The 24,317-nt window shown below is 37.3% G+C and overlaps 2 protein-coding genes and 1 long non-coding RNA gene across 5 annotated transcripts in view; 2 read left to right on the top strand and 1 right to left on the bottom strand.

Moving 5' to 3' along the window:
- The window catches only part of LOC109423140 (phosphofurin acidic cluster sorting protein 2), a 48,943-nt gene extending 32,895 nt beyond the window's left edge, over positions 1-16,048 (top strand). The window contains exons 3-11 of one of the 2 annotated variants that reach the window (XM_019698067.3): positions 57-360; positions 4,165-4,329; positions 4,582-5,077; positions 5,153-5,307; positions 6,266-6,525; positions 6,590-6,916; positions 6,980-7,070; positions 12,958-13,074; positions 13,135-16,048. In XM_019698067.3, the coding sequence (XP_019553612.3) occupies positions 57-360; positions 4,165-4,329; positions 4,582-5,077; positions 5,153-5,307; positions 6,266-6,525; positions 6,590-6,916; positions 6,980-7,070; positions 12,958-13,074; positions 13,135-13,265 (2,046 nt within the window). In that variant the 3' untranslated portion in view covers positions 13,266-16,048. The remainder of the gene's footprint in view (positions 1-56; positions 361-4,164; positions 4,330-4,581; positions 5,078-5,152; positions 5,308-6,265; positions 6,526-6,589; positions 6,917-6,979; positions 7,071-12,957; positions 13,075-13,134) is intronic. The other variant, XM_019698068.3, reaches the window with a different exon arrangement.
- LOC134285394 (uncharacterized) lies at positions 1,239-3,926 on the top strand. Its single transcript, XR_009996339.1, has 2 exons — positions 1,239-3,393; positions 3,645-3,926. It is a non-coding gene; the product is annotated as an uncharacterized LOC134285394 (long non-coding RNA).
- Positions 16,049-21,376: 5,328 nt separating the features above from the next.
- LOC109419102 (actin maturation protease) lies at positions 21,377-23,597 on the bottom strand. 2 transcript variants are annotated; one of them, XM_019693325.3, is made up of 4 exons: positions 23,535-23,597; positions 22,826-23,475; positions 22,010-22,106; positions 21,377-21,937 (listed from the first exon to the last, which is right to left on the bottom strand). In XM_019693325.3, the coding sequence occupies exons 2-4, from the start codon at positions 23,398-23,400 to the stop codon at positions 21,716-21,718; spliced, it is 894 nt and encodes a 297-aa protein (XP_019548870.2). In that variant the 5' UTR covers positions 23,401-23,475; positions 23,535-23,597; the 3' UTR covers positions 21,377-21,715. The 2 variants fall into 2 exon arrangements, with proteins under 2 accessions (XP_019548870.2, XP_029707976.1); XM_029852116.2 differs by lacking the exon at positions 23,535-23,597 and having other exon boundaries at positions 22,826-23,097; positions 23,217-23,355.
- Between the last annotated feature and the right edge of the window lie 720 nt (positions 23,598-24,317).

The following is a 24,317-nucleotide window of genomic DNA, read 5'->3' on the forward strand; positions in this document are numbered from 1 at the left end:
GCACACTATCTGTAATAGTTAATTGCTTAACACAAAATCGACATTTGCCCTTACAGCAACGAAATTTTAAACAACGTATCATATCATTACTGAAGCGGTTCAAAGTTCCTGATGAACTGGAAGGGGATGTTCCGGAACGTGGTCAATCACTGCGAGGCAAGCGAGATCTTGATGCTTTGTTTCAAGAATTGGAATCCTTGTCCTGTGGAGAAGGCGATGATTCTGGACAGGACATGGATAGTGTGTCCATAGGATCTACACCAAAACCATCATTGAGGCCATTCTTCGAAAATCCCAAACCCACATTGCAACATCAACAGTCCGCTGTCCAATTGAGTTCGCTGCAGAAAAGCACCCGAGGTAATTGATAAAAGTTATAGTTTTAGTTCTATTATTTTTACTAATATCGATCGTCGAATCGTTGGTTAGATAGATTTATTCTTTCGTTGCAGAGTGCAAACAATATGTTTTGATTGTATTCATTCAAGTGTGTGTCTATGTGGAAGAAGCTGGAAGGTTTCTTTAATAGCATGAATTCGTACTTACTTGTATGTGTTTTTAAAAGAATCATGTAGCTGTTTCAGGCTGCAGTTCAGTATTTTGGTAATCTACATTCGAATGATATACGCAACAGAAAATCGAAATAAATATTACGTTACTCACAATCCTAATTTAATATAATTTTAAGCCTGTTATCAGGATCCGTATGTCGATTTTATCAACAGGATGGTGACTAGTTGCAATTACTGTTACAGTCAAAATCCTATTTCCCCTACTGAAAAAATATTCTAGTTTTGGTTTTTGAAAAACTTTTGGGTAGCTTCAATAAAATATAGACCTTCATCTCTTCACATTGCTTTGCTTTATCTCAAGCCGTACAATTCCTCAAGGAAGTGGATCTGCTGATTTTGCTACCTTGTGTGTTGTTTCTCGTTCGTTTCGAAAAATGCCGGCCGTATGACATCACACATAGAATATCAAATTGAAACGGATAGAGCATGGAGTGTCTATCATTTTGCCAAGATTTTCAAATTTGTTCAGTATTGTATTATCTACATAGTTCTAGTTGCATCATTTAATTGTATTAATGAAATACCAATACACAGCAATACATAATTTGCAGGATATCCTTTTAACTTTTCAACATGTCTATCTAAGAAAAGTTCTACCTAGTGTGAAGTATGCCCAGATTTGTTTGCGACCGGTGCGGTGTACCTCATGCTTGGACAATGGTGAGCGTATTGCATATATCATAGAAATTGATGTTCATCGTGCTAGGGCATAGCAATCCACCTATACCGTCATTGCCGTTTCAATTACCATCTTATGCGCTAGATAAAGCATTTCATTCAGCGAAAAAATCTTGGTGTATCCGGTATTGTCGTATTTGATAGGGGGATTAGGGGCATAATGGACACCCTAAGCAAATGAGTATGTTAGGCCTGTATAACAGACAAAAACTTAACATATTATCAGTTGGCTTGCAACTTTAACTTGTTTCCTACGTATTTCAATCATTTACAGCAGGTAGAATGTCATTATTGTCAAGAAATAATGAATTGTAAACCGTGTGTTTTTCAGGCCTGGCAGGAAAGGGCCCATATAGCCGAGGCGGTAAACGCACGGGTATTCAGCATGACCATGCTGAGGGTGACGGGTTCGATTCCCGGTCGGTCCAGGATCTTTTCGTAAAGGAAATTTCCTTGACTTCCTTGGGCATAGAGTATTTTCGTGCCTGCCACACGATATACACATGCAAAATGGTCATTGGCAGAGGAAGCTCTCAGTTAAAAACTGTGGAAGTGCTCATAGAACACTAAGCTGAGAAGCAGGCTTTGTCCGAGTGCGGACGTTACGCCAAGAAGAGGAGAGGAGGAAAGGTACGGGGCGAAATGGACACCCATCGGGGTATAATGGACACCCCTGCATATTTTATGCTGTATCTTTGATAATATCGACCAGTTAAGTAATTTGCCTACGGAGATCAATACCACAGATATGATACTCCATCTTAGACGAGTTCACATAACATCAAAGTTAATTAAATAAATTTTAGGCTAAAATAATCGGATTGTTTTTTTCCAAACTCTCTAAAACGCCTAACAGTATGCAACTCGCGTACATTCATTCATAATTGCCAGTGTTCATTTCGCCCCGAATCGACTACAACATTGAAATTGCTATTTTGAGAAAATTCTGATCAAAAATGTAATACTTTATCCATTGCTAAATTGGCGTATACATGTAGATAAGCTAACAATTCACTTGTTTTTATGGTGAACACACTCAAACACTCGTAATACCTTATTTGCTGCTGCTTCGAAATTATAAGAAATCCACCATATGAAACCAGAAATCCACCATTGAAACATATTTCAATTTCAATGATATTTTGTTTATTTTGAAGGAATATAAATGGTACTTTTGAAAAATAGAACAATGACGTGTTCCTTTACAATTATGCATTAAAAGTTTTACAGAAAAGTCAACGGTTTCAGCAAAAACAGGGGTGTCCATTTCGCCACGGGTGTCCATTATGCCCCTAATCCCCCTATTTGCATTTTAATTGGAAGTAACAATGGTTTTAATTTAATTTTTGGTGAATTAATGATGAATTAATTATGGTGATGTTTTTATTATGTGATAACATACTCTATTAAAAGAAATGATGTTCTACGTAATACCCGCGATCAAACTGATTTCGAAATAAAAAAAAGAACAAAAAATATCTAAAATAAAAAGGTCGAAGCGCGTGTTTTTATGCAAAAAGCAGCACTATAATAAAAACTTCTTCCTTTGTACACAACACAAGTACATTTTTCGATACTTTGAAGCGTTGATAACAAAAGTATTCTTCTAGAACCTCGGAATCCAACACTTCAGAAGTAATTTAATATAAAATTCAAATGTCAATTTCTTGATTTTGCTTTGGCTAACCAAGCCATGTGGGAAATAACACTGTTGAAATTGCTTTGACATCCATGTGCACAACAGAACATGTGCTCGATGAACAAATTGAGATTTGAATTATGAAAAGAAATCCACGTACTCCGGTGAGACTCGAACTCACGACTCCCAATTCGCTAGACGGGCGCTTCTATTCCTTCAAGCTACGGAGTCACTCGACTATCTCCGTCGCCAGCAGGCCTAGAACTGCAACCTAAAAATCTCGGTTGCTTGATGGCGCGCGTGTTGAAAGGTTAATAAACCTATCTGATAACCTTTTTATGAGAAAGGATGAGTGATATCTCTCTTAAAAATTTATAAGTTAACCCACGAGCAGTCGCGCCATCGGCAACCCTCGGCGACCACCACGCTCACGCAGTGTATCGCAACCGTGTTTTTTTCATGATGCGTGTACTCAGTACACGGCGCCACTGCTTCCGGGTTAAGGTGAAACGGGACGCCGTGTTATTTTTCCTATCTTGCCTCTCTTTCTAACAATTTGCCTCGCGATTTTGAAGATGGTAATCTCGAGTTCTATCGCACTGCAGATGCTGAAAAACAATCAGCATATGCACTGCAAGTGAGCATACACAGTGATAGGTTTTTGTTGCAAAATATGAAGTAGAATCTGAGATTACCATCTAAGAAGCAACAGAGCAATGGCGGATATTTCCCCGAGCGTCCCGTCCGCCCTTAAGAAGGCTGATAGCGTATAAATTTACAAGCAAAATTCGTCGCACTTATTAGTTATGTGCGATCCTATATGGTTCACGGTACATAAAAGATTTATTCAATATTTGGTTGTGATCTCTTCTCGCTACAGTCATTAAAGACATTGAAGTCATCAATACTAACTTTAAACCTTCTAATAAGATCACATGACTTTATCTCAAACACTGTCACAATATCACTCATTGCAATCGACAAACCCAACTAAAGTAAATATAAAATAATATGCAACATACAATTAGTTCTTCATCGCGGCTGAAAGTCTCTGAAATAAAGACAAATCAATCAATCAATTATTCATCGCATTCCATATAGTAATCAACAATGTATTGCTCGAAAAGTCGACTAGATATCAAACGAATAAAAAATATCCAACCAATTCTATAACACTCACTATACATTGTTCAATGTAATATCTTGATGATCATAGATAATGTTGCATGGCTTGTTATGTTTGTTTTCTTCTTCATTTCTTTTTCGTTCTTACAGATTTTATGCCTGAAAAGAAAACCATTTTAGAGAAGCGTGACTCACTCGTCGAAAAGAAAAGCAATGCAGTAACAATTGCCAATAATCTAAATAACAGTATGAACAACAATATCTGTAATAACAATCATACTAGCAATTACAGTAATAGTCTGAGTAACAGCCAAGGTTTGTAGCTTTTTTTTACAATACACTATAATTTCTGTCTTCGCCTATCGTACTTCTCACTTCGATTTTAAGTGTTTTCTATCGATATCATGTACCCAAGTTAAGTAGATAGTCTGTGAAATTTTCTCCTTGTTTTAAATTGTAGCTTATCCATATTTTATATTCTTTTACGAATTATCCCTAAATATTTTTCAATGTACTAAGAAATTAAGCTGTATACTGTTACATTTTTCTCATTTCGATAACTATTAGACCGTTCGGGCGATTGGAAAAACGATAGTTCCGGCAATGAGGGTGGCGCTGGCAATACGGATCCTGAAGCATTATCATCGGATCCACAGAATACTGGCAGTCCGCCGAAAGAGAAAGAGCAAACCACTGTAGAGAAGAAGAATCGTTTATTTCGCACCAGCAGTAGCACACCCAACAGTGCCAAGAAGCAGAAGCAATCCCTTAGTTTTTCATCCGGCGATCAACCTAAAACATCTCTTGAGACTTGTCTTTCGCCAACAAACGTAGAACCCCGCAAATCACTTCTGGAGCAACTGTCACGCATTTTCACTACCGAAGAGTCCCAGCTACCGGATGTGGTTACAATTATTGGCCCGCCGGAAGCCAGCAGTAGTTCTTCTCTTACACCCCGGCTAGTGTCACTCATATCATCGACATTTCGGCCCACTTTCTCTCCTAATAACACGGCCGAAGTGAAAGCAATCACACAAGCTCTCATGAACAAAATTCAAAAATAGTGAGTTGTTGTTTTATTTTTTTTTTTACAGAAATCTGATTCAAACTTGAATTTTCAATGTTATGTATTCTACAGCTGTAACTCGACGGCCAAGCCTCCAACGACTGTAAAAGTTTTGCTGGTTGGCGGTGATTGGTTGCAGGGAGCAGTATTGCGCCATTATGTAGAGCTACTTGGAATTCGTCCGCCGGATTGGGTAAATCATATCAGATTCTACATTGTTCCAATTGGTGAGTAACAACGTATATAAGGTGTCTATCGTAAATGGTTAGCGACGTAAGAAAGACCATATCCATTACATCATTGATCAATGTCAAGGATAATACCTATAATTGGTTGTTTTCATTTCTTCAATAATATAAAGAAATAAAAACAACCAATTTAATAATATCCTACAAAATATAATGAATAAGCTTCAATTACTTCTTACAACGTTTTTTAAGCCAAACCAATTTTGATCAACAGCCGGATAAAAGTGTACCGGTTCTAAAATACATAGGTTTTTTAGTCAATAAAATACTATATATTAGCTGCCTGGTGCTGCCTGGCTTTTACTCGGTTTGGCATAATGCCATTTGGCAGTGGTGATTCTTAACCTCAAATCTACCTGTTCATTCTTGCAAATTCATGTAAATTTTGTAAACACATTAGATTGCAACTAGAATCGCTGTTTCCGCCCATTTGTCATTTGATGTTGAATAGTTAAAAAGTAAGATTACAAGACGCCACTGCCATGTGGCACGATGGTCACTTTCCTTAACAATAAATAATCATTTTCATATGTAATTATGCCAAATGGCTTTATGCCAAACGACGTTATACCAAACGGCATTACGCCAAGTGGCATAAAGGCCAAGGGGCTAGACTCGATGAAACTACGAGAGGGATCTAAATTTGTCTTGTTTTGTGTGATAAATTTAATTTTACAGAATATATCTGTAATACCATGGCATGGAAAGGAAAGGTTTGGTAATATGAATGATTGAGAATATGTATTCAATTTGTACATATTACAAAGGAATAAGGCTGACACAAATTTCGATTTTCTCTTATGTGAAATTAAGATTGGTTCCGGCCTTATCTGATGGAACTAAGACATATACATTTCTGTACTAGAATAAGCATAACAGTTAAAACAAAGAGCTCAATATCTGGATCAGATATATACTCATCATTCATTATTTCCAGGTTCCTGCGGAGTGGCACGGTATCTAAGCTTGATCGATTCGAGCTACTCCAACATGTTCGGAACGGAGAACTGGCTACAAATCTGTGATCGGGCTGCTAACCTCGAGAGCGCACAATCGAAAATTGAATCAGCGGAAATCATCAGCCGAATACAACGCTATTTGCATTCTTCGGGACCTTGCACACAAGTTCCTATCGCAGAAGCAATGGTTAACTATCGGGATGAAGATTCTTGCCAGATATTTGTCCCGTTCATAAGTGTGAGTTGCTTTTCGTTTTTTTTCTTCTTTTCTATCTCTAACGCATGTTTAATTAAAACTTTAGGATGTTAGGATAGGATGCATGGAAGGGCCCCAACTTTCCCTAGATTTGGAAGAGACCATGACACAAAATTCGCAGCAAAGCTCGGATCGAATTTTATCAAGCTCCCCTCCACAAAGTGGACGAGCGTCACCTCCTGCTCCAACAACGCCAGCTCCCATAATGCAACACCAGTCGAACAGTAGCGGAAGCCCACAAGAGTCAGTAGAACTACAGGTGGATTATTGGCCGTTGGCTCGGCCGATTTTGGACGCGAAAGAAAAGTCCCAAAGTAAGGGTCAGGACCAGTCTGGCAAGAACAGTATTAAGAGCACCTTCAGACATCTTCAGGTAATTTGACGTTTTTGGATTTTGAATTGTAATTTGATTGTAATGTTTCGATTTATTTTGAAGGTTTGGAGACTACCACTTGCACCAAGTAATGGCGAATACACCAATGGTCTAACTCTTAGTTATGCCACCAAGGAGAAAAAGCAAAAGAGTGGTGAGTTTGTTTTGGTTTCTTATCATAGGCGCCAACTTAGGGGGAATAAAAGCATGATTTTGACCCCCCCATATTTGGTGATTTTTTGATTTTCCCAAACACAAATTCAGAAAAACCAGGCTTTGCCCCCCAATAATTTGACCAAGTTGGCGCGTCTGTTTCTTATACCTATTCAATTTTAGTAAGATATTTAGCTGTGCTGATAGACAACATTATCGAGACAGACACAATTTTCACTTTTCTAAACAATGTTTACTAAAAATTCTCCAATTTTCACATCAACTAGCTATCTTTTAATGGCACACGTTCTGGCAAGACTAGGTTACATGAAGGTTGAGCTCTTCCGGTGTATAATTATCTGACAGCCATTTTCAAACTGACTCCTTAATTCCTTCTATAGATTCTTTCGCAGTTTCTCAAACATTTTTTTCCGTGATTTTTCTTGGATTTCTTCCTTGAATTTATATAAGGTCTCCAGGGATATTACCCCAGAGGGCTATGCTAGTTGGTTCGACGGAATCGAATTTGTGGCAGGTGGGGCAGGTTAGATTAGCTCAAACAGGCCTGCCTCTTTTAGGAACGTGATCAGATTTGCTTCACTTGTCTCGTGATTTTGAAGCATGTCTCTGATGCTTCCTACCTGGTTGGATGTTCTGAGGTATTTCAGTTTGGAGCATTCGCAAAGGACGTGTTCAACAGTATTGAGGATGTTACAGGTGTCGCGGAAGTTGATCCCCCAGAACCGTAATAGAAATCCCAAAAGAAATACCCATCCCACCAGGATAATCTCCGGTATCGATTCCCAACAAAACAAATTTTAGGATCACTCCAAAATTCTTGGAAACAGCAAGGTACTTGGAAAAGCCCGGAAAAAGCTTTGGAATAAAAAACCGCGGCAGGAACTCTATGAAAAGTAGCAGAAATAGATGCTACAGAAATGCCAAAAGAAATTCCTGAAGAAATCTTGAGAAAAAGTTCAGGATAACTCACGAACAACTCTGACAGACCACCCGGTTGCGGCACCGAAAAAAAAATACTCTGGGAAAAATCCCAGGAAGAGCACCTAGGGAAATTCAGAGAAAAACACATCAGAAGGTATCGCGGAAGATCATTCAGAAGGAATCCCGAGATAAATTATGAAAGAAATGCTGTGACAACATCTGAAAATTATCCTGAGATAACACCCTCACGGTGTCGACTACCTGGAAAAACCTGGATAGTCAGGGAATGTCAGGGAATTTATTTTTGGACCTAGAAAATCAGGGAAAGTCAGGGAATTTTGTTGATGGTCAGGGAAAATTTTCACGATACCTAATCATAAAACGATGTATTCGAGTTATACAACATGCTATGGAATTTGAAAAACTTGCTTAATTGTTTCTTCAAACTTTAACGTCCATGATTCTGATTTACGATCAAATCAATGTATTAATTTCATTTTGATTTTTGATCCTGATCAATGTACATAATGTTTGGCGAATTTTTGGTCCATTCTTTGGTGATAGTGTTTTGAGATGCCTCACATGATGGGTTTCTAATGAATTTATTGGTGGATAAAGTCTTGCGATGCCCAGAAGTTTGTTGTTCGGATCACTAGTGATTTTTATTATTTTCTGGAAATATCTTTGTTGACATTTTAGTAAAAATCCCAGGAAAATTTTCCGAGTTGATTGCGTAGTACTTCGTCTGATTCATTTTAGATCTACGCTCCCAGTAGAGCTTGGTCTGCCTCTTCTACTTAGTGTTCTTTAAGCACTTCTAAAGGCAATTACACCTTTATAATACATTTTTAACTCATAGTGATATCTAAACCCTAAAAAAAATCTAAAATATTTTAACCAGATCCTTGAAGTAGTCTTCTTTTGCAAAACTCAAATACAATTTACAATGAATTTTCTAAAGCTATTTAGCAAACTTTCCTTGACAAATCCTTACCAGACTTTCCGCATGTCTTTCACAAATTTTCACAAGTTTTATTTTGTATCCAAACGCCATCTTTAATGGTCTCCTGGCATAGTCCTCACAGGATTCAAATGATTTTTTTTAGATTACTCGTGACATGATTTGGTGACATCGTGAAACAGCATTCTTAAGAGTTTTTTTTTTTCCAAGATTCATAATAGTTTTCTACCGTGTTCTCGAACAGACCACGATTTAAAATTATGTAAATTTAACTGCAAGTACATAGTTATGAGTATGGGGCGTCTGGCCAAAGTCTGGGCTTCATACACATTTCAAAAATTGTGTATGAACAAAAGTCTAAGAGGGGGAAGGGGGGTTGGGGTTCTGAGATGGTCGAAAAAAGTCTACGCAGTTTATGGACAGCGCCTTATCAGTTTCCTAAAAGTCCTTCAAGTGGAATTCGTGTTGCAATACCTAGTTTTTGAAATTATTTTGGAAGAATATCGAAACATCTGCTAGACATCCTGTAATCTTATTTAAGGATTCAACCTATTTCAATGAAGGCTTAAAGGCATCAGAGAGTTTAGTAAGTAAACCCGTACGAATTTTCGAATTCGCTTGATGGAGCTTTTAAAAATATTTTTGGAACATAATTTTTACAACATAAATGTGATGCATTTTCGAGAAAAAAACACTATAGGAGTTCTAAGTAAGTTTGTCGGCATTGTGGCAGACCTCTTAGAGAATTTTACATGGAAAGTTACACGTTTCATGAAGGTGTTTTTGACAAATCAGGAAAGATTTTAAAGTACATTCAGATATTCCCAATACATTTACTGCACTTATTTACATTAGTATCAGAAATAATATTGCAGAACTTTTGGATGAATTTCTTGCTGAAAGATTTTTGTAGAGTGCTCGACGGATTTTATTTAGAGATTTTTTGATTATTTCTTTTATTCTTAACCACATAACCTATTTTACAGCTCTTTTGTCCACTAGGGCACTACGTGAGCGATTCCAATTGGCAGCTTTACTTACACTTTGTACAGCGCCTAAATGTATTATATTCTTATTCTACTATATCGAACTGGTTTGCATTTGTGCTGCTTTCACTTTTCTACCCTGTTCTTGGTAGAATGACGAGCACGATGATGAAATGATGTGTGGCTGTTTTTCCTTTTCCAGTCCGATTGGGGGTCGTCCATTATGGATTACCGTTCGCCGATATCCAATTTTTCGGGTCCATTTGAGCTATGAGAGCTCAGAAGAGCGTCAAGTGCCAGCCGCTCTCGGGGGGAAGAGCAACTGACAAAGTGCCGGGGCTGGGATCGAACCCATGACCATTCGCTTATGAAGCGAACGTGTAGCCACTGAGTTACGGGTCCCGGCTATTTTTTTCATTATGAACATGCGAAATTAGCGACAAAATTGCAGCCACAAAATCTGAGCATCTGAAGTAGTTTGAACTGATAAAACAAAATTAAGATGTCACCCTAATAATGTTCTAGGAGTAATGTCTTTCGAATATCGTAGTTGTAATTTTGGCGTTATTTTTTTTTTAAATAGTAAGTTGGTCTTCTCAAAGAACTTTTATCTAAATTAATGATTTTTTGGTGATTTGTCAAAAGTTATTTCCAGCACAGCGTATCAGGTAGAAGAATTCTAAAAAAATACTGTAAATATGCCTTAAATTTATTAGAAAAAATCTAGTGCAGTTCAGGAAAATTCAGAAAATTGAATATCATCTCATGAGCAGATAACGTTAAGCTTAGATTTACATGACCTGGAATTTTCAGTGTCATGTTTTTTATAATTGAAATAAAAAAAAAGAAAAATTGCTTAAAGATTCGCAGAACTTAACACAAATTTTAGATTTCTGAAGGATTGCATTGCAAAACTTTTGAATTTTTCAAAAAAAAATGACAAAATAACGACCGTCTTTGATAATTTGATAGCGATTGCTGGCGTATTTTCGGTCCTCGGGTTGCTTATAAAACAACTGTTTTAATTAAAGCTGACGTTTCGAGCGTTTATTCACTCATCTTCAGGGCAAAATCAAAAGTTGTTTTTAGATCAAGTGGGTTTGGAACGGCTAACAACATTACAACAGCTTTCACTTAGGCACATCTAAACAGCAACCCGAGGACCGAAAATACATCAGCAATCTATATCATTTTTTTTAAAATAAAGTACGTAGATTACCAAATTTAAGGGAAAAGAGATACAAAAACGAATTGTTCAGAAGCTGTCAGAAGCTGACAGTGACGGTGAGGGGTCATATTTTTGTATTCGGAACTCAAAAAACTCAACTCAAAAACTCAAAAAAGGCGGTTTTAGAATCATGCATGAAATCGACACATAAATTGTCGCAGATATTTTTACGATAAGGAGCAGAACCAGTCTATAGTAGGAAATCTCAATAATAGAGACAAACTAACTAACAAGTTATGATAGTGATCTAAGTAAAAATGTCGTCCCGAAACGTTTGAGACAGCACGAAGACCTGGAGATTGGCAGTAATTATAGATGACAGTATTATGGAAAGAACTTCAAAACAGTTTCTTGAAATATCTACTTTGAATTACAAGCTATTGATAAAATCGAAAACTAAGCCGAATAATAAAAAGTCCAACAATTTGAGAGTCTTACGAAAGTTTTCAAAATTCCCGAAATAAATTTTTTTTTTGTAAAAATCTAAATGTTTCATGAGGATATTATAAATTCCGGTAAACATTCGTAGATTTTGGAATATTTACTATTTAATTGAAATTTTAGAAGAGGGAAACCTTTTTGGATGAGTTTCTTTTGAAATCTTTCACAAAAAAAACATTGGTATTGAATACAAAAAAGGGTTTGAGGTGACACTAGTTTTACAAAACAATACGAAAGCAGCTAAAAATATATTCTGCCTTCAATAATAAGAGTTTGTTCTTTGTGTTTTGTCCCAAGAGCCTGCGGCGCACCTGAGAGATGTTCACGGCGCAAAAACAGGGCGCCGCGGCGCACAGTTTGGGAAGCACTGTATTAATGCATCAATATCTTGTGCGTCAAATTAGGCACACAGTGTTCCTAATTATTTGCAGAATAAAACATGGGGTCGAGCATGAACTGTGAAGTCTCTATCCAGATTGTGATCGCTGATTTAATGACAAGATGGCATCACAGACGTCACGCAAAGCCATGGTATCTGTGGCAGCTCATATATTCATACATTAGGGGGTCATTCATAAACCACTTATTAACTTTCAAAGACAAGAGGAGTCGGGCTAAGCCTACATTACAAACATTTGATTCCATAAATGTACATAAATTGCAATGGACAAAAGGGAAATGCGGTAGTGAAGGTTCGATACGTTGATGTTGGTTTACGTGATTTATGAGTAACCCCTTTTTTAAAAAGCCCGAAATTATTCGTCAAATAAGGAACGCATGCGTCAAATTGGGCACACAGGCAAAATCGATGCGTCAATTTAGGAACCTCAAGTGTTCCACGAAAAAGTTAAATAACATAATGAAATATATGTGAATCAACTTTGGACTTATTTTTCTCATATTCTCTAATAGTTTGACTATCACGGTACAAAATTTCGTCATAATCGGTTGTGTTTCCATTTTTTAAGAGGTGTTTGAATTCAAAACTTTCTTAACCGCGTCAAATATGGTGCCTTCACGGTACCATGAAAACCTATGAAAAAAAAAACCGTAAAGAATTGTTCGAATTTTGGAAAAATGCTGGTAACAGCCGGAAGAAATTTAAGAAGTAATACCCCTACTAAAAAAAAGCCGTGTCCTTTCATGTTGAAGGAATCTTGTGAGCAATCTTGGAAGCTATTCCATGATATCAGTAAATAATTTTCATATGAAAACTATGATGAAAATTGTGAAGAAATTCTTGTATAAAAAAAAACTTCGTTTAGATTACATTGTTTTGTATGAATATATCAGTACAAATTAAAAATAAAATATGTTATTCGTTTTCCAGTTATGCGACTTGGCAAAAAGAAGGAAAAGGATCGTGATGCCGAAAAAGAGCAGTGTGTCGAAGGTGTCGCTAGACTTATCTGTTCTCCGAAACAATCCCATCCAGTTCCTTTGCGAGGTAAGAATACAATCAATTATAGATAACATGTTCCACTTCACAAAATAAAACATATTTCAGTTTACATTGACGGTACCGAGTGGACAGGGGTGAAGTTCTTCCAACTTTCATCTCAGTGGCAAACACATATCAAAAATTTTCCAATCGCCTTGGTTGGAGCACCGCTCGCTCCGGCTGAGATGTTAACCTAGTCAGCTTCTTCATCCACTGCGCTGGCGACTGTTGCTAGGTCCGGCATGATGACGCAGAGTTCCGCCATCGTGACAGCTCTTCCACCAGCCCCGCCGCAGGGATCGTCATCATCGTCCATGATTACCGCATCGCAATCTTCTACTACTGGTAAGTCAGGTAAAATTCGCTGCTCCTCCACTACGTTCGCCATCACAGGGGCTCCTAATATTAGTACTAATGTTAGTAATACAAAAGGTAGCGTTAGTGGTAGCAAAAATTCTATCACTCCTCGGGCCTCACTTGGCAGTTCATCTCGGATTTTGAGACCCCGCAGCTGGGCTGCTGCTAGCCGATCTCGATGCGACTAAATAGAACAACCGATATCAATCACCATCAATACATGTTTTGTGTATAACGCTATACGCTACCTTGTAAGGCTGTTTAGTAGAAAAAAATGTTGCAAGTCAATTTTAAATGGCTACGCTCAAAATTATGCGATTACTATAGGAAAAGGCGTCCAAGTAGCGGGCAATGCTATCGATTTGTATTTTTTTTGTATATGAAAACTGCAGTCTCGTTTCAGAAAGAGCAACCTAGTTTCGTGTATATTGTTGTGTTGAGTTAATTATTACACTAGTTGAAAACTGTTGACCTACAAAATTGTATTTTTTGCGATAAAAATTTCAAAACTTATACTTGAAACAACATTTCAGTATATTATCACAGCTGTTCACAATGCATACTCATAGATTACATAAAAAATAAAATCTACATATATTTTCCAGTCCAGTGTCAGCGTTTCCTTCAAACGTTTACCTAGTTCACTCCTAGATTCGTTTGCTTTAGGGTTTGGTGAAGTGACGTTTTTCAAATTGTTTCTAATAGTTATACAAATTTTATCAGGTGTCGAAATTATATTTACATTTTATTTCGTTAGGGAATAATTAACTGCCCTTAATTTGGAAGCTCTAGATTTTTCGTAAAATTTTATCGGATTTGGTCATGTCTGCATTATTTCTGCTGTTGTAACAATCACCTAGATTGCATTCATATTTTCCCCTAATCTTGTGACGGTTCGTAAAAATGGAAATATCCCGGGGGATCCCCGAAGTATCCCATTTTATATAATGCTGTTCGGCATAATTGGGCATTCCTAACATGAACTCAAATGCTTGTTGAAAACCTTGAGCTACGCCTGAAAATTTGTGATTTGTGTGATATTTGTATTAACCTGTTTCAGTAGAAGCTGCATGGTCGAAATATTCTGATCTTTCCCAAGGTTTTTTTTAGAGTGACGCTCACGTGAAAAAAAAAACTTTTGTATTTTCGGCAGTTTTGTTCTCTTCTTCAAGGGGGGTTTTTTGAAGCCTGTTGATCTCAGAGTTGGCCTCAAATTCTTCCCAACCAAGCTGAGTTATATGCCAAGATTTCAGGCAATTTGGCCCACAAAACCAACCATGACGAAGAGAACAAACCTGCCGATAATACCCTTCGTCACCCTATTATACGAATCAAAACAAAATCTGCTTTGACGACTACTTTTACCTACCTGCCCCGCCTACACCTATTGTATTTTTTTTTAAATTAAAGAGGTTCTGTATACTTTCAGAAATCTCGAAACGGAATTTTTAAGACGGTGAACTTTGTCAGTTGGCATGTTTAACTTGGTATCCTATAAAATTCGATGCCAAATTGGTTATCGTAGTTTCTTATATCAATTTATAAATATTACTTCCCAAGCGACAAGTTATTCAATCCAACAATTAATAAGAAAAAAAATCTACTGTGCACAATTGTAGTATTTTTGTTATTTCTTCTGACGATACTCTTACTTTTTGCTCTGCATCATCGCAATTTCTATTATTCGTCAAAAACATATTATGATCTTCTCTTTCTGAAATGGTCGCCTATTAGTTCGCTAGCAAATTCGCATATTTTGACATAAGCCTAGTTGAGTTTGTTTCGATTTGATGAAACATAAATTCTTTCAATTGTGATATAATTAAAATGAATAGGAAAAGTGAGACATTAGATTCAAGGCCTCAGTTGCTGATCTTTCGAAATTGTGAAAGCTAGTCTCTCATATTAAGGAAGTGTTACGAAAATAATCGAAAAAAATATTAAAAAACGGAAACCGATTTGACTGATAGTGTTTTGAGCACGCACTGGAAGGTTAGTTAAACCAATCTGAAAACAATAAATAATGACATAGAAGTATGGAATCATTGTGAAATCGCCAGGGTATTGATTATTCGTGTTATATTGGAGAAAAAAAAATAAGCATTGTTCCCGAAGTGTATCTGTATATACTTACCATATCCTGTTTCTACCTTACCAGTGCTACGGTTCTATCATACATGCAATTCGCACTAGGAATAATTCCTAGTGGACTACTTATTCATTGTTCAAGAAAGCATCACAACATTAGATACATAATCATACATTGGTATCAAATACAAGCAATGAGTCAACTGCTTTTCTCTTTGCAAAAAAAACGTAACTATGAAACACATCTTACGAGTACTATTGCAGTATCTTCTAGCCCATACACACAATATATCTTACATGTAGGAACAATCCGTATGCTCATTATCTAGGGCAAATGTTAGAATAACATGAAAATCATTTCAAATCGCCATAAATGCGTAGTATTAAGATTCATCAAAAACATACACAACACACAGTAAGCGAAAGCATATTTAGACATATGTAGTAGTATACCATAAGTCGTCAAACAGCAATGCATAAAAAATATATGAATATAGAAAATAAATGTGATTTTTTTGTTATTTACAGAAAAAAACGCAGAAGTTTAATTAAGTAGAAACGAAAGAACATATGTAGACTCAGTGTTGTTGCTTACAACACTAGAGCAAGTTTAAAAAGCATCCTCAAACTTGAAGGGGTTGTTCTGGCAACTAGCGCTACTGTATTGTTCAATTGTGTATGAGGGAGAACAGAACACAGAACAGAACAGAATGTTTCTCTTGAAAATGTGGATAAAAAGTGCATGTTGTACTGTCCATTTTTGCAAAGTCGATGGAAGCATCACAGTAGCTTTCAACATAGGGGTAGGCGGGGCATTATGGACACCCGGGGCAGAATGGACACCCTCAATATTTTGAAATATGCGAACTTTTTTGAACTTTTAATGAATGGAGCATATAGTCCATTTTTCTAAAACGTAGTTTCAGGAAATAAACATTCGAAATTAAAATTATACTTGATTTTACACGAAAAAGTTGCGTCCTCCGTTTTTTGTGCATGGAAATTATAATTTTCACACCATCTAAAATAAGATTTAGTGATTAATTTATTGCAGGTCGATTAAAACCTGATATTTCTAGAACACATGCAAGTAGTTTTGCTGTATCTACATGCTTAACATGTTTATATTTTCTTCTTTATTATATCAAAAATCAAGTTTGGAAATATCTTCTGCTGCCGGGGCAAAATGGACACTTACCTTTTTGAAAGAAGCAGCAAGGGAAAAATATAACCTAAATAACAAACCAACCAAATTCTTCGATTTCAGTATATTTTCGGTTAAATGTTCACTATACTAGACATAGGGTGAAACAAATTGGTCAAAAAACGACAGAAGTGGAAAAAAGTTGTTCTAGGCACAGCTGTACATGCCGACAAAAACGAAGCTTTATCCAAAACAGCCTGAATTTAAATTAACTGAACAAAAATGAACTACTTCGGCGTATTATTCATCCATAATAGTTGTTTTGTAATGAAATGACTTTATAGGTGTAGATAATGTACGAAATTCGTAAAAGTCTTATGGTGTGTAACGTTTTGACGTTTTTCATCTTTTTAAGTAAAATAAAATTTGAATTCAGTTCGATAAACTTGGATAAATATGTTTTTTTTTTCAATATTTAAGATTTCTAATTCAAATTTGTTTCCTTAAATCATTACTATTTTAGTTAATTTGTAGCTTTTGACGTTTTTATCTTTTTAAGTAAAATCTCATTTGAATTAGATTCGTTGAGTTTGACTTTGAGTTTGAACCGTTTTCATTAGTGAGATTATCCGTTTCATGTAAGGTTTGTGTCTAGGCTAAGCTAATGACGATTGCTGTTTGCAATGTTTGCTAGTTGTTTATTCTGTTCGTTATCTCCTTTTGTGTAGATTTCTGTTATTGATTCATTCGTTCATTAGATTTTAGAGTTTTCAGTTGAGCCACGGCCGTTCGAGAAAGCCTTGAGGTAAGAGTCGTCTTGGTCGGGCAAACTTAAATATGAACCGGTGGTCTCTCGTTCGCAAGAGTGGCGCAAAAGCCACCGCGTTTTGACAATCTCTCGAGCAATTCGGCGAACGGTTACAGGTGTCCATATTGCCCCATGGGGGTGTCAATTCTGCCCCGTATGCTTGAAGACGGTCATGAAAAACTAACATTTTTCAAAACATTTTTTGAAGTGAATAAATCATTTTTCTTCGTGAGCATTCTTATGCAATAGATGCTAAATAGACTTTAAAAGGATACATGTATCAAAAAACTAAACTTTTTTGACATCTTGCCAGGTAAAGCTGGCAAAAACCTTAGGGTGTCCATATTGCCCCGCCTACCCCTACTATTGAAAATCTAAAAATGAATTCAGGATATTTTTCCACGTTTACATCTAACTGAGGGTGCTGAATTCTGTATTTGAATACAACTGGTCACATATATAGATAGTAGAGTAAACAATAGTAAGCATAGTTCCGCGAAGATGAATCTTTGTATCCAAACAAACTGTCAAAATTTATACCCAAACGAGTATGACGTCACAATTCCAACAACAATAATGGAGCGCATGATGTCATATTCAATAGTCGCACTTTTGAAAAATACTATTCACACGCTTGAAACATGTGACCCAGTGATATCCACGTATCTATGTGTAGGTGTACTCTACTATATACAGTCAGGGGCTGTTCATAAATCACGTAGACAAAATTTTGGCTATCTCAGACCCCCCCCCCCTCCCCCCTCGTAGACTTTCGTCCATACAAAACCCCCCCCCCCCCCCCCACAAGTCTATGAATGGTCTCTCACAAATAATGCATATGCGTTTAATTTTAGCTTTTGTATGCTGACGTTGTCAATGGTGGTTACGCCGACTATACGAGCATTAGCAGGGTGTGTCGAAAGACACTATATGCTAAAGACACGAAATCTGATGATTGTTGTTGTTTGTTGTTGATGATAATTTTCGCATGATGATGATGATGCTGCCGACTAATGCCTTGACAGGTGTCCTGCTCGATTTGAATGACATTGACATTAAATTTGGAATTCAGTGTCTTTAGGCAGCTATACCACACAAGTACGTCTCTTAGCTCTATAGATTTAAACTTTGCAATTTCATCAGTGTTTGTCTTAGGGGTAGGCGGGGCAATATGGACACCCGGGGCAGAATGGACACCCTCAATATTTCGAAATATGCGAACTTTTTTGAACTTTTAATTAATAGAGAATATAGTCCATTTGTCTAAAACGTAGTTTCAGGAAAGAAACCTTTGAAATTAAAATTATACTTGATTTTACACGAAAAAGTTGTGTTATCCGTTTTTTGAGCATGGAAATTATAATTTTCACACCATCTAAAATAAGATTTAGTGATTCATTTATTGCAGGTCGATTAAAACGTGATATTTCTAGAACACATGCAAGTAGTTTTGCTGTATCTACATGCTTAACATGTTTATATTTTCTTCTTTATTATATCAAAAATCAAGTTTGGAAATATCTTCTGCTGCCGGGGCACAATGGACACTCACATTTTTTAAAGAAGCGGCAAGGGAAAAATATAACCTAAATCACAAACCAACCAAATTCTTCGATTTCAGTATATTTTCGGTTAAATGTTCACTATAGTAGACGTAGGTTGGAAGAAATTGGTCAAAAAACGACAGCAGTGAAAAATAGTTGTTCTAGGCACAGCTGTACATGCCGACAAAAACGAAGCTTTATCCAAAACAGCCTGAATTTAAATTAACTGAACAAAAATGAACTTCTTCGGCGTATTATTCATCCATAATAGTTTTTTTGTAAAGAAATGACGTTATAAGTGTAAATAATGTACAAAATTCGTAAAAGTCTCAAGGTGTCCATATTGCCCCATGGGGGTGTCCATTCTGCCCCGTATGCTTGAAGACGGTCATGAAAAACTAACATTTTTCAAAACATTTTTTGAAGTGGATAAATAATTTTTCTTCGTCAGCATTCTTATGCAATAGATGCTAAATAGACTTTAAAAGGATACATGTATCAAAAAACTAAACTTTTTTGACATCTTGCCAGGTAAAGTTGGCAAAAACCTTAGGGTGTCCATATTGCCCCGCCTACCCCTACACTGGAAATTTGTCCTAGACAAGTTCGCTTCCCGTGAAGTGATTCTCTATATTGGCCCTTGCCATTCGAAAGGTGTCTCTGCCATTTTCGAATTACTTTTTCTTTCATCAGCTTTTCCTTTAGGATTGATTCTTGTCAAAAAGCTGTCCGTTGCGGTTCGACTCACTCTGCTGGTCTCCTGTGTAGTTCTTCATGAAGCACTGTATCGCAAAACCATACCAAAATCTCTTTAAGCTATATCTGAATCGATGATTGCTTCCGCTCGTAGAAAGGCTCAGGCGGTCGTATTACTAGTATAGCCAAGTGGGCTTCCTCGATTGGTTCCGTACCGTCAAAGAGCGTCAGATGCATGTATACTCATTGCTCATCTAGACACAAAGTAAATGACCGTCTCATCGTAATAAACAGACAGCCCATTACCGTCCGGAATACAGTTAACCCGAGAGCAGTTGCGTATTCGGCCACATCAGCGAAAACACTCTCACGATGTTTGTTTTATATTTTGCTTGTACTTTTTAGTCACCGACGTAGAAACTTCAAGAATGAAACGACGTCATGACTTAAGAATACGGTCTTCCTAGCGGGATCATACAACCAATACACTTTCTTTTTCTTGTGATCTTCAAATCCTACGAAAATCGACCCTTTTGATTTGGCATCCCATTCCTTTTTCCATTGTGTTGGAACGTGAGCAGATTTCTGTTACTTCGCTCGCTGAAAGATGTATACAACGCTCAGCCATTCCGCTCTGCTCCTGGTAGTAGTCAACTGATGTTAGGTATCCGATACCATGTTTCTTGAGCAGGTCCTGAAACGCATTGTTAGTGAGCTCCTACCATAGTCAATTTTCAGTCATCAATATTCACCTATTACAGCTTTCATCAACACTTTTCGATTGGTTGAATGTTTGAATAACTTCGTCTTCGTATTTCCGTTTCAAAAAGTATATTGCCATAAATGAAGGACAGGTAATACCAGCTTCAACAGAGTGATTTTTCCTATATGAGCCCACCACATGGAATCAGAGTGAACAAGCAACAACGGCAAACAAGTTTGTTTCCCCATAGCACATACGATGCAATTTTCAAATTCCTCTTCAACGTAACGCCTGATGCTAAACTAGGCTTCAGTTGCAATTGCAGACTTGATACACATGCCAGGAACATTTTTGCGCTCTTATCTTCCTCGAATTTGAACAGTCCTTTTGGGGTTATTCATAAACCAAGCAGATCAAATTTGGCCCATCTCAGACACACCACTTCTCGCAGACTTTCGTCCACACAAAAATTCTAAAATGGAGCGTACAAAGACTTTGACCAGTGCTAGAAACTCTGCTCCTACTCCGCTGCAAGGTCACCGTCTTTACAAAACACACTGACGAATCCTTCAGAAGCCAACCCCCAGCCAGCCGGCAAAATGTAAGGTAATGTCGAGCGTTACTGGCGCGATCCAACATTTTGTATCGCTAACAGAATTAAACAGAACAATCAAACAGGAAATATCTCGATTTGCCTACACTGATGTTTCATTATCGACATCTTGGTTTCAGTGAGAATCGCTGAAACTAAAAAAAATCAACATACTCTAACTTAACCCTAGTAGGATGTTGGTGTCAATATGACAGAGACAGGCTCGTTGAGCAAACACTGCGATATCGTGCTGCACTTAGCCTAATATCTTAGGAGGGTATGGGTTTTCGCATGTGTCCTTAAGCTATATCCAATACTATTTTCTGGTGTTACGAAATCCTGAAATCATCGGTAGTGGAGAAATAAACTCGAAAACGACTTTTTTGGATGCAATTTATTTGTCATAGTTTCCTCAAAACATAATCTTATGGGTACATGAAACACAGAAACGCTTGATCATGAGAGAAAGCCATGTTTTACAGATTCATGTGACTTAGGTTCGAATACTGCTTCATCGGTCACAATATTTGCGATATAAAAATAGTTGTTGATCTGTGTAGAAGTAAATATTTGAATTTGAAGTAAATAAATAAATACCCATAAACAATTGAGAGCTCTCGGTAACACTAAATAAACAAATTAAAATAAATAAGGTTGGCCCTTTACGCTTTGAGCGAGTCATGAAAATCGAAGTAAAGCTGCCTGATTGCGAAAGTTACAAAATTATTTCTTCCTTGGCCCTGTAATGTTCGATCATGATGAATTTACATCTAAGACCATTGCGGCCTCCTATGCCGCCTTCTGGCAGAATAAAGGTTTCGTTCGGATGCCCTATCGGTTGGCAAAATTCTTCTAGATTAGCATTACTACGAGCTAGGTCACGCAGTGACCATAAAGCGAGGTTTTTCGTTTTTCCATGTCGAGCGAATACGTAGAACTGAAAAGATGAAAACAAAGATTAGTTTAGTACTATGTAGTGTTAGGTAAGCAGTACTTAGGGTATACTTACATCATTAAATTGGTCAATAAGGTAGCCAATTATAAGAGCCCAGTGAGCTTTGTGACCACGATTTAGGCATGGAGTATGATCTCGATCAGGGTCATATCTAGTATTTGTGGTGTTAAGGAAAATGCTGCATAATAATGGTAAAACAGAAACAGGCGCCGTAAAGCACATGCCAAGAAGAACGAGGTACACAAGCTGAAGTCTCTAAATGCACGGTGCACTTGGGTTTATGGCTAGCAAATGTGGCTCCCATTCGTGAGACTTCAACCCGTGTAAATTTTTCTCTACATCTTGATACCCTGACTGTATGTGACCAAACAAAAGAAGTCAGAGCATGTTTGCATCGAGAACTGATCGTCCACATCATATAATTGTAATCTTCTATATAATGTTACTTATTGCCAAGACAATTAGTCCAAAATCTTTACCGCCCTCATTCTCTCAATGCCATTCTACGGTTTACTTAGTCAGTCCATTCACACTAATGTTGCAACACAAAGGCCCAAATTGTTCTTTGCTGAAATGATCATCATCATTTTTTGTTTCGGCTCAATCCTTTTGCTGAATAGTTGATAAATATTTCGAGAAACTACAAGCAACCATGCGTTTCCACATAAACTTTTGCTCACTAAACGCTGATGGAGACTGCATAGATTTTCTGCAGCAATTCAACCTGAAAAAGTATATGATGATGAACTTTTAACACAAATTTAACAACGAATTCATTCTCCTGAAAAACATTACAGGTTCCTGTTTATATGTCCTGCACCCAAGCCAATTTATATAACTCCATTGAATTATTTTATCATAAAAGGATACGGCACCAAAAAGATTGACCCACATCTTAGCTGTATCTGGATGCTCGGCTCATCCATCCAACCTGCAATGACGTGATGCTCCACGGGTTTGTACTCTACCAAGTGTCGGTTCTCATCTAATCCGATTGCGAACAGTTCGTTCAACTGTTTGGTACTGAACATTTCGCCGTTATTCGAATATCCTTTGGCAATGGCCAGCTCAAGAAACGTTTTCGCCGAAGGAGCTCCTTCGAAGAGCATACTTAGGGCAGTTAATCCGCAGGTTGGTCCTACCTGCAAAATTGGAGTAACATTTTGGAGGCGTAACTCCTTCGGGGGTGCAAATTGGCAAACTTGTCGAAGGTAGCATGCTTTCTGGATCTCGGGATATTGGGTGGCCCAGGCACACTCACCGGATGCGTTGAATGTCACTCGCTGATGTCGATGCTGGTTTAGATTTGTGCTTGTGATAACATTATTAGCTAAATCACAATTCAGTTCAGTCAGTGGATGATGATTGACCGTCGTCGATTCAGATGTTTTCGTCGTTCGTGCTGGAAAAGGAGGTGGTGACGGTACAGACGGATTGTTCGACATTGATGGGGGCAGGCTTATGTCAGGAAAAAAGGACAGCAGGACAGAAGTGCTGGTGCTACTCAAATAGGAAATGGGCTAGAAGGTGAAAATTTCGTAATAGATTAATTACATCAACAGAAATGCGATATCTTTACCTTGAAAAGGGCATCTGCAACTACAAAGGGAAACTACCTAACTAGATGACACCGTTTCTGTATTGCGATGGATTGACAAGTTATATGAAAAAAAAAATGTAAATATAGACCGATTGTTAAGCGCAATAGTGTTAGTGACTTGTGCATGAATTAAGTGTCACAGTACAAGCGTCATACAAATCAAAACAATAATTTGAAATAAGCGAAAACCAATATACTGGCGCAGTGAATTTGGTTGAGTCTATAATGATAATAATGCCCCTTAAATAACTTTACCTTTTACTTTAGGTTTCATAATTTTCAATATCAATTCTATCAATTTAAACTGATATAATTAGTACTACTGCCTGGAGTTACGTAGACCACACAGGATAACTACTACATGCATAGCCAATGTACATATTGCGGAAAGATCTATTATCTTATGCAGCAAGAACGCTCTTCAGATACGTAGTGGCGACTAGTGCAACCTTCCATACTACTAGCGATATCTAGATGTTGGAAATACCAACCTACACACCAAACGCTTTCAGCAATATTTTGCTGAATTTTGCCGAGCTGAAGGGTTCAGCAAAATTTTTTGCTGAACTTTCGGCAAAGTTTGCTGAATTTCAGCAAAACGTTACTGGTGATCAGCAGAGTTTGCTGAACAAATCAGCAAAATTTTGCTGAATTTCAGCAAAATGTTTACTGAAACCTTCAGCTCAGCAAAATTCAGCAAAATTTTGCTGAAACCATCAATCGATTTTTGGTGTGTAGCTTCCTTCCATGTGATGGCGAATT

This window comes from Aedes albopictus, chromosome 1 (assembly GCF_035046485.1).
Source record: "Aedes albopictus strain Foshan chromosome 1, AalbF5, whole genome shotgun sequence".
In the NCBI taxonomy this organism is placed as follows: domain Eukaryota; kingdom Metazoa; phylum Arthropoda; class Insecta; order Diptera; family Culicidae; genus Aedes; species Aedes albopictus.